Source organism: Ctenopharyngodon idella, chromosome 11 (genome assembly GCF_019924925.1).
Source record: "Ctenopharyngodon idella isolate HZGC_01 chromosome 11, HZGC01, whole genome shotgun sequence".
NCBI lineage: Eukaryota > Metazoa > Chordata > Actinopteri > Cypriniformes > Xenocyprididae > Ctenopharyngodon > Ctenopharyngodon idella.
In genome coordinates this window covers 19,354,041-19,365,323 of record NC_067230.1, presented here as the reverse complement: position 1 = coordinate 19,365,323, position 11,283 = coordinate 19,354,041, and the positions used below count along the sequence as shown (strand labels likewise).

The following is an 11,283-nucleotide window of genomic DNA, read 5'->3' as shown; positions in this document are numbered from 1 at the left end:
AGAAATGCTGTCCAAATGTCCTGTTTGTTATGATGACGTCTTAAGTCCCTACCAAAGGAAGTAGTCCCTTTTAGCAATTTGTTAGCAACTGCCATTTTAAGACACAATAAAGGTTTAAAAAAATCACAAGCGGGTTATAACTGGTGTGTTTTATGTCAAAACATGAAAATATTTAGAGGCTTTGTTAATCACAGACCTTATTTCAGGCGATTTAGCAAAAACCCATTCAAAAAACCCATTGACTTTGGGGCGATGGAACCGGAAGTCCTAAAATGCTAACTCGCTTCCGGGTTTTGCCTACAAAAACACGTCATCCCTGAGGTACTCTATAGACCTTGTGCGTCAGAGAAACAAGCGCGCCGCCATCTTTAAAATATTGTCTTTGAACTTTCGTTTTTGCGGTATCTCTGTCAAAGAATAATTAGCTGGTTAAGTGGATTTACTTGTTGTAGAGTTAATGAAAGTTATCGTGAGCATTGTAGTGTTTGAAGCAGATGTCATAAAAAATGTCAGTAGACCGGGAAGATTTTAAAACGAGCAGTTCATTCATAAATACGATCGCTGTGGAAATACAAACCGGAAGACAAAAGACAACGAGCGCAGCGCTGAAAAGGGGCGGGGCTACATGAGAGACATCATTAAATATATTTTTGTTTCCATTTCCACAAATAGCAAAAGAAAAACTCCACAATAGTGTTTTCATAACTTTATTAAAAAAAAATTAAAAAAAGAGGGAAAAAATATAGAGCGATTAATAACGGCAGTCAGGAGAGAAAGATGTCATTTTTACCGCCACTCCCATAGCCACTGTATTAGAAACACCCTCACAGCAGTTTTTTTTTTTTTTTTTTGTAATTTAATGCAACGGTAATATAATACTAATTATAGTGTTATAAATGTACATAAATTTTTTTTAAATGAAAATATAAAAAAATTGCAGGATTTACGATATTGATGACCCTCTGGCTTGCTTAGTTGGGGACACTTGACTTGACATTTTGATATTCAACAGTGCTTTTGATCTGCCTGCATTGACACTATTCTTTAAGAGCTGCTGTGCAGTCAAACAATGTACCAGTTATCAATGTAAAGCTGCTTTGACACAATCTACATTGTAAAAAGCGCTATATAAATAAAGGTGACTTGACTTGACTTGACCGTTAAAACGCGTCATCAGTCTGTGAAAAGGGCGGAAACCCTGAGAGGATTTAACATAGGCTATTAGTAAAACTCTCTGATCAGATGACACTGAAACAAGTTTTTACAATGTGTAACCCAGGTACGTCCTTATTTCTAAAATATATAATTTAGGATAGCCTATAGCCGAAATAAATAATGTGAGTTCTAAGAATTCACTTCATTTGACGTATACTTGTATAGCGCTTTTGACAAAACAGTTTCACAGAAAACGAACGTAAAATGCAACATATTTTGTACAGTGTATTTTCATACAGTATGTGTCAGTGTTATGTGACGTGTCTTGTCTATATAAACAAACACACACCACTGACCCACATCCAGCGCTTATTCTACAGGAACTGATGCAATAAGACCTCTCTGTTACAAACCCCGCCCTCACTTCATCCAAGAGCGCTGATTGGTCTGACGCGACAGCATCTCGTCTCTCATTGGTGCCTCCATGTGTCGGTCAGAGCGTGGTCTCTCTCTGCACATGGAGGGAATGAAGCCACGTTGACACCAATTAAAATTTTGTACCGATTTTTTAGAACACCGAACCGAATCTACATTTCAGTGAATCTCGGCGAAGGTGAGAAAATATTCCTTTTTCTGAGATGATGAAATGTTTTCGAGATTGTATCAGGCTGCAGGATAAGGAATGATTATTCATATGCACTGATCATACTCACAATAACATCATGTTTATACTTTATTCTATTGTGTATCACAACAATATTACTCTAGTAGTTGATGCACAATTAAGCAAAATGTTTATGTTGCAATGTATGCATAATATGACTGTATAATTGTTGTTTTACAGTGTTTTCTTGTAATTTATTATTGTCTTCCAGCTTCTTCAGGTTCTGAATGTGTTGTAGCTCAAGCTTTGATTTCCAGTGAATGCATGAACAGCATATGTTCTGAATGCAATGCATGTTTGTTTGGATGAAAGTGTCTGGCAGATGAGTAATCGAGTTGATGTGTGTGATTGTGTTTCTGCAGGTGAGGAATCATCAGGATGAGTGTGGGCTTCATTGGAGCGGGTCAGCTGGCACATGCCCTGGTCAAGGGCTTCACAGCGGCGGGTAAGAAACCTTAGCAAACACAGACTAGTGAACTTTAGTCTCTCGACTGATTGTTCTATCATTTTATTTGTTCACTTTACTGAGTTCATGCAACAACCAGGTCATAGTGACCACATCTGTCAAGATCCAAAAATAACAAGCTTTTGTCTTTATATTTTAATTTTAAATTATTTTTTAAAGTTTATTTTTATTATTTCAGTTTTAGTTATTTATCTATTTATTTCCAGTTTATAAGTTTAGTGCATCAAATTAATGGCAGTGTTTCTCATTTTTGTTTAGTGCATCTATTATTTATATTATTTAATTTAACAAATATATTTTTTAATAATTTTAGATAACAATTATAACCTTGGTTCCAGTAAGATCTAATGTAGAAGTCTTCAAATTACGACAGAAATTATTTGAACAGTTTGTTCAAATAATGAAATCATCTTCTTCTTTTATTTTTATTTTTTTTACCTCAAATACAAATTAAATTTTTTCCCCTGTGGTTCTTTTTTTTTTTTTTAAATAATACACTTTAATAATAATAATTATTATAATTTTTATGTTTGTATTTTAATTGTAGAAATGTTTTTTTTTAATATTAATATTTAGGTTTAATTTATTTTTATTATTTCAGTTTTATTTATTTTATTTATTTCCAGTTTGTAATTTTAGTGCATAAACTTAAAGGCAATGTTTCTCATTTTTATTTAGTATATCTTTTATTTATATTATTTTATTTCATTTAACAAATGTATTTTTTTAATCATTTTAGATTACAATAATAACCTTGATTCCAGTAAGTTCTACTGTAGAAGTCTTCAAATTGTTATTTATTTATTTATTTTTTACCTCAAATACAAATTAATTTTTTTCCCTCTGTGGTCCATTTTTTTTTTTTAAATTATAAACTTTTATTTTTATGTTTTCATTTTAATTTTAGAAATTTAGTCATTTTTATTAGTGTTTGTTTTTTTATATTAATATTTACGTTTAATTTATTTTATTTCAGTTTTAGTTAGTAATTTTAGAGTTTCAATTTAAAGGTGTAATATGTAATATTTTAGCAGTAAAATATCCAAAAACCACTAGGCCAGTGTTATATATTTTGTTCACTTGAGTACTTACAATATCCCAAATGTTTCCAACTATTTGTAAATCGTAAGAAAATTGCAATTTTAACCAAGGCTCCGGGACATGTGAGGAGTCGCCTGTCAATTGCGTCATACCCGCGTTACCCTCGGTTTCCGGTCTTATTTTGTAGAAACCATGGAAACACCAAAGGCGCTTTAATATATTACAAGTTTTAATAGACAAGGCAACAACTGTTTTGATGTATTTATAGACAGAAAACTTAATTATTGTTATATACCTCAACACATTTAGTCTCATTGTTTAAATCTAATTTTCTTGATTTTTTGCGAGTAGCATGCTTTACCATGCCTCAGAGAAAAACACTATTTTGTGAAGTAGCTAACGTAGCATAATCAGATGAAGCTTTATTTTTAGTAACAGTAATACAGAATTTTGTCCATCATACAATATGTTTTAAAATGAATTGCATGCCATTTATCAACACAAGCCATCCAGCATTTAATATGATATTCTAAAATCGATCTATCTTACTGCAGTGTGTAACAGTGTCTCACAGCAGCCGCCGAGCGTACGCACAGAGTAACGTTATAACATCATTTTCAACACACTCAAATGTATCTAATATGATAAACAGAGCTGTGTTACCTCATACTCATGACTGGAAAAGCGGAAGCGGCGCCGGCGACTGTGGCATAATAAAAGTTCCGCTGCTCGTGAGACGTGTATTGCGCAATCGCTCCAGCGGCCTCGTTCAGCTCCCTGCAACACTCGGTCCTGCTCTGCTTCATACTACAGTAACGTTAATAATCGCATCCATGAACATGATTTCTTCCCGAGTCCTATCCCTATTCTAATCCACCGTCCGTTGAGGTGAAGACCACATGTCCCAAGATTCCGCGCTCAAACTTGGCGTCATCAAGCTACGCCTTTGTTTTGAATAGGCCTCTAGTGGACAGAAATCCTACATACTGCACCTTTAAACTACTATTTCAGTTAGTTGCAAAAGCAACATTTCTAATTTTTATTAGGGTTAGGTTTTCATCTAATATTTATATACAGTAGTGTAGTGTATGTTCTCCTGAAGTCATGTTGTGTTTGTGTTTTCGCTCCTCATGCCTGTTTCATCCCCGTCTGTTTTTCAGGTGTAATTGCTGCAAACAGAATCACAGCGAGTTCACCTGACACAGATCTGCCAACAGTCTCCGGTCTACGGGTGTGTGAACCTGAACTCTGATGTTTTATAGTTTAAAGTCGTTATGAAAGGGAAGTTGCGCTCGTGTTTTCTTCCTATTGTGCCTGTATATCCGAGAGAAACGGCTTCTCAAACAAGAACAAATGTAGGGCGGGGCTTGATTTTGTCTGTGGGGAATTGATTGGATGGTTGTGGTTTACTATTGGTGGATCTCGTGTGAGTGACAGGTTGCCCCGCCCTCGTCATCAGAGAAGAGATGCTGCAAGAGGAAGTTATTCTGATTCAAGATTACGAGGAACATGAATTTAAAACAATAATGATGAAGTGCACCGATAAATCATTTAGAATAAACACTGCAATATTCCATAAAAATATTAATTTAATTTTGATTTCATGGTGACTTAAACATGTTCTTTTCACAGAAAATGGGCGTCAGTATGACTACAAGCAACAAAGAAGCCACAAACAAGAGTGACGTTCTGTTTTTGGCGGTCAAGCCGCACATCATCCCGTTCGTTCTGGATGAAATCGGTCCGGATATCGAGGACCGTCACCTCATCGTCTCCTGTGCCGCTGGAGTCACGATCAGCTCCATCGAGAAGGTGAGACACACAAATACTTTATTAAAAGCATTAATGAAATACAGTGTATTAGTAAACTTCTCTACACACTGTGGGTTTAATACAAACATGATTGACTGAATTATTCAGCAGAAAGTGGCAGATGAAACGCTGTATTATTGTTCTTTTTGTACTAACCTGTCATGGCTCGTGAAAACACATTCCTTGCTATTAATTATGCTGAAGCTCGTCTCTCCCTCAGGTTATGCATTTTTCTCTTTTATCAAACATTTTTCCTCAGCCGAGGCTCCCAAAGGAATCAATTATATGGTATGATTTGATCCGTTGTTTCATATTGACCGCTACACATTCATCTTCTTTTCTTCTCTGTGATTGTTTTACATGGAGTGTAGAGCAAAACAGCAGCTTCTGGAAGTATAAATCACGTTCATTATTCCATAGAGAAAGGTTTGAACAATAAGGAGCTCCAAGGTTGTAAAGTGATGGTCTGCGGTTCTGTAGGAACACAAGTCTTCAGTTTGCATGTGATTTCTGGAGTAGTTCATTCACACAACAACAAGTACACTATATATATATATATATATATATACTATATACACACACCGATCAGGCATAACATTATGAGCACTGACAGGTGAAGTGAATAACACTGATCATCTCTTCATCACGGCACCTGTTAGTGGGTGGATATATTAGGCAGCAAGTGAACATTTTGTCCTCAAAGTTGATGTGTTAGAAGCAGGAGAAATGGGCAAGCGTAAGGATTTGAGCGAGTTTGAAAAGGGCCGAATTGTGATGGCTAGACGACTGGGTCAGAGCATCTCCAAAACTGCAGCTCTTTTAGGGTGTTCCCGGTCTGCAGTGGTCAGTATCTATCAAAAGTGCTCCAAGGAAGGAACAGTGATGAACCGGCGACAGGGTCATGGGCGGCCAAGACTCAGCGAAGGCTGACCCGTGTGGTCCAATCCAACAGACGAGCTACTGTAGCTCAAATTGCTCAAGAAGTTAATGCTGGTTCTGATAGAAAGGTGTCAGAATACACAGTGCATCACAGTTTGTTGCGTATGGAGCTGCATAGCTGCAGACCAGTCAAGGTGCCCATGCTGACCGCTGTCCACCGCCGAAAGAGCCAACAGTGGACACGTGAGCATCGGAACTGGACCACGGAGCAATGGAAGAAGGTGGCCTGGTCTGATGAATCACGTTTTCTTTTACATCACGTGGATGGCCGGGTGTGTTGCTTACCTAGGGAACACATGGCACCAGAATGCACTATGCCGGCGGAGGCAGTGTGATGCTTTGGGCAATGTTCTGCCGGGAAACCTTGGGTCCTGCCATCCATGTGGATGTTACTTCGACACAAACCACCTACCTAAGCATTGTTGCAGACCATGTACACCCTTTCATGGAAACGGTGTGGCCTCTTTCAGCAGGATAATGCTCCTGCCACAAAGCAAAAATGGTTCAGGAATGGTTTGAGGAGCACAACAACGAGTTTGAGGTGTTGACTTGGCCTCCAAATTCACCAGATCTCAATCCAATGGAGCATCTGTGGGATGTGCTGAACAAACAAGTCCGATCCATGGAGGCTCCACCTCGCAACTTACAGGACTTAAAGGATCTGCTGCTAACATCTTGGTGTCAGATACGACAGCACACCTTCAGGGGTCTAGTGGAGTTCATGCCTCGACGGGTCAGGGCTGTTTCGGCAGCAAAAGTGGGACCAACACAATATTAGGAAGGTGGTCATATATGCCTGATCGGTGTATAACATGAAAACACTTTCAATAATAGCAATAATTCCATGTACAGGTAAATAAGATGCAGATGAATCCTCCTCTGTGTGCAGAAGCTGCTTCAGTACCGCACGTCTCCTAAAGTGATGCGCTGCATGACCAACACGCCGGTGGTGGTACGCGAGGGGGCGACGGTTTACGCCACAGGAACTCACGCTGACGTGGAGGACGGGAAGCTCCTGGAGCAGCTCATGGCGAGTGTCGGCTTCTGTACGGAGGTGGAGGAGGATCTGATCGACGCCGTGACGGGCCTCAGCGGCAGCGGACCTGCTTACGTGAGCCTCACCTTCACACACTAACACTGGGAAACATTTGATTTCTGAAGGATCATGTGACACTGAAGACTGGAGTAATGATGCTGAAAATTCAGCTTTGATCACAGGAATAAATTACATTTTACAATATATTCACATGTAAAATAGATGTTTTCTATATTTCACAATTTTTACTGTATTTTTGACTTATGTTAATGAATCTTGCATTATTTACTTTGTTCTCAGCATGAGAATAACTCTGTTAAAATCATTGTTTTTTAAAACCGATGTCTTGTATATTTGTTTGTTGTCAGGCGTTTACGGCTCTGGACGCTCTGGCTGATGGCGGGGTGAAGATGGGGTTGCCACGGAGACTGGCGGTGAGACTGGGAGCTCAAGCTTTACTGGTACGTCACGTCACATGACTCGAGCTCTCATGAAGTCTGGATTTACAGTGACTATAATAGTGGTTAAAGATGCATACACAAGATGACATGACCTTTTGACCTTTTTTTTTTTTTTTTTTTTTTTTTTTTTTAAACAAGTGGTGATAAATGTGAGGCTGAAGCTACAACAGTTTTTGTATGTACGAACATAAAAAAAGTGAGTTTGGCTTGATGGCATCACAAATATTATGTAAATTTATGCTTTATTTGGTAGTGTCTTATTTAATATTTCTTTTTTTTTTTCTGGATTCTATTTTATTAAATTAACAGAAATTAATTTTAGGGCCCTGAGAATTTTTTTTCTTCTTCCCTTCCCTTTTTTTTTTCAAATTCTGTTTTAATGGTCAAATTATTTTTTTTATTAATCCAAAAGCATTACAATTTAAGAACACTTTATTAAATTGTAACAAAAATAAAATATTTTTTTTTGCAATTTTGTACTGGATTCTGTTTAATTAAATTAAAACAAAAAAAATCTGTCTTAATGGTTACATTAATTTTTTTTTAAACATTTTTTTAGTACCATTTAACAATAATTCATTAAATTTTAACAAAAATAAACCTATTTCTCTCCCAGTTTTTCCCATTTTCCCAAATTAACAAACATTAGTTTTAGGGCCCTATTAATTTTTTTCTTTAATAAAAGTTTTTTTTCCCCCAAAATTCTGTTTCAATGGTTCAATTATTATTAATCAAAAAGCATTACAATTTAACAACACTTTATTAAATTTTAAACAAAAATACATTTTTAGGGCCCTATGAAATCTGTTATATTTTTTTCCCAAATTCCCCCCAAAAATTTTTCCTTTTTTTTTTTTTTTTTTTTCTGGATTCTGGTTTAAATGTTGAATTATATTCTAGCAATAAAAAGCATGTCTAATGAATTGAAATCATAATTATTTATTATTACATTTGAATAAAAACTACATTTTTAGAGTCCTATGAAATCCATTTTATTTTCCCCAAATTCCAGGTATTCTGCTGAATTTTTTCTGCCGTTGTTATTTACAGGGCGCAGCTAAAATGCTTCTGGACTCGGAGCAGCACCCGGGGCAACTGAAGGACAATGTCTGCTCACCAGGTGGCGCTACAATCCACGCGCTGCACTTCCTGGAGAGCGGAGGCTTCCGGAGTCTCCTCATCAATGCCGTGGAGGCGTCCTGCATCCGAACCCGGTAAGAGCTTTCATCTGCTAAGTACTGCCGTTCTGTCGGCTCTTAATTACTGCTTTGTATTAGTAAGAGGCCAGTTCGTCTGCAGTGTCCAATGATGGATCGATAAGTAAATATTGGGTGAAATAAGTGTTCAGTTAACTTCATACTGGTCATTCTGTTTTAGTGGTAGTGTGTTGAAACTAGCGGTTATGGTAAGGGGCGGGACATTTGCCAAACACGCTCGAAGCGATTGACCAATCACAATACACTGCTCCAGCCGACCAATCAGAGCACATTGTGCTTTTCAGAAGGAGGGGCTTCATAGAGACAGAATCTGAACAGAGCGTTACTGACAGACTGAGAAGAGAGGAGCTGAACAATGAGGAAAATAATCAACATTCAAGCAGGAAAACCTGTTCTAGTAGAGCCAAAAAACAAAATCAAGGACAACAGGTCCTCTTTAATAACGTGTTCCTCTTGGCAGAGAGCTGCAGTCTCTGGCCGATCAGGAGAAGATCTCGCCCGCTGCCATCAAGAAGACGACGCTGGATAAAGTGCTGCAGCAGCCGGGCGTCTCGTCCACGTCCGTGGGAACCAAGAGCAGAGTGAACCTGTTCAACAACCGGAGCGGCGCCAAGAAGAACTGAACATGACGGTCTGATCTCTCACGGGACAATACAAGATAATGGCAGTGGCGTCCGTCCATACAAACACACACAATCAGACTGAAGTGCATTATGATGTTACACTAGTACAGGAAACATGTCATTATGGAGTGTAATTTCTTGTCATATCTCTGAAAATTTAAAGGAAACTATATATAAAATGTCAATAGTCACTTTACTGTCATTTGCACACGAACCTTCAGACCTGTTGATTTTTCTTTGAGTGACTGTTACAGGAAGTGATGTCACAGAATGGCTCTTTAAAAGTAATTTCTTTTTCATTCTCTTGATCTCTTTGAATATGTTACCTCTTTTTCAAACACTTCATGGGGATTTATTATAGATCTGGATGCCCGTATATAATTTTTTTTTTGTTTGTTTGTTTGTTTGTTATTTTTAAAACGTTGGTGAAAATAATGGATGTCAAACAGCCAAAGTGTTTTGTAAGCCAGTTGTCATGTGTGAAACATCTGTCTGTCCGTTATGTGTATTTCTATTGCAGAAAACCACATAAATGGTGCTTAATGTTAAAAAAGAAGTGCTTACGCTTGCAGTTTTATTTCCGTCTGCTTCATTGATGAACTGCGTTCTTGATGAGCGAGAACATTGTTGAGTTTGTTGCAGACCTGTAATTAGAGCAGGAGGGAACTATGAATAATTAATGTTTCTTTAAGCAAATTAACTGAAGGTGTTTCTCAACAGGAGAACAAACTCGCTGCGTCATGACAGCCTTCAGGTGCTGAACACAAAAACCCCCAAAATCATTGCACAAGTTGTTCTCAGACGCTTCTTCCTCGTGTGTTACCGTAAACTGTTTCTCCATGTGATTGTGCAAGTTTTTTTTCAGTCATTGAACATTGCAGTTATTAGCGAGTCTAGTAGTACTTGATGACGCTTGCCTTTTTTTAGAGCTGCTTTACAACAGAATTGAATTCTGTTTGCGTCGTTGATCATAATTTCCCCGTTTCTCACTGTGAAGCTGCGCACACACTCACTCAGTCACTCTCACACACACACACACACACACACACACACACACACACACACACACACATTCACTTATTCACTCACACACACTTATTCATTCTCACACACACACACTCTCATTCACTCACTCATTCTCACACACATTCAATCACTCATTCACTTATTCACTCACACACTTTCACTCATTCTCACACATTCACTTATTCACTCACACACACACTCACTCTCACTCATTCACTCATTCATTCACTTATTCACTCACTCACACACTTTCACTCATTCATTGACACTCACTCATTCACTTATTCAAACACATACACACACACTCATTCATTCACTTATTCACTCACTCTCACATTCACTCATTCACTTATTCACTCACACACACACACACACATTCACTCATTCTCACTCACACATTCACTTATTCACTCACACACTCATTCACTTATTCACACACTTTCACTCATTCATTCTCACTCACACATTCACTTATTCACTCTCACTCACTCACTCTCATTCACTTATTCACTCACTCACTCACACATTCACTTATTCACACACACTCTCACTCACTCACACTTACTCACTAATTCAGTCACTCACACATTCACTTATTCACTCTCTCACACACACTCACTCACTCACACATTCACTTATTCACTCACACACACCCACACTTATTCACACACTCACACTCACTCTAGTGAGTGAGTGTGTGTGTGAGAGAGAGTTCTGCTGCGTTGAGCTGATGTGAGGGAACGTTTCCAAACTCAGCTGGAGGCTCAGCTATTTCTAGAGCTGAATTTTGTAGATGTTTTTCTGCTCAGCTGGCATGTAGATGAGTGCATGAAGACAGACGCC

General features: G+C 37.9%; 1 protein-coding gene across 2 annotated transcripts; it reads left to right on the top strand.

The window, feature by feature from the left end:
• The first annotated feature begins 1,521 nt into the window (after positions 1-1,521).
• pycr1b (pyrroline-5-carboxylate reductase 1b) lies at positions 1,522-9,970 on the top strand. Of its 2 annotated transcripts, none has more exons than XR_007932520.1 (8): positions 1,522-1,768; positions 2,182-2,264; positions 4,487-4,557; positions 4,959-5,138; positions 6,967-7,188; positions 7,482-7,574; positions 7,713-7,770; positions 8,625-8,773. XR_007932520.1 is itself a non-coding variant. In XM_051911677.1 (8 exons), exons 2-8 carry the CDS (start codon positions 2,198-2,200, stop codon positions 9,412-9,414), a joined length of 960 nt encoding a protein of 319 aa, XP_051767637.1. In that variant the 5' UTR covers positions 1,522-1,768; positions 2,182-2,197; the 3' UTR covers positions 9,415-9,970. The 2 variants fall into 2 exon arrangements, 1 of the variants encoding a protein (XP_051767637.1); XM_051911677.1 differs by lacking the exon at positions 7,713-7,770 and adding an exon at positions 9,252-9,970 and having other exon boundaries at positions 8,625-8,788.
• Positions 9,971-11,283: the final 1,313 nt, after the last annotated feature.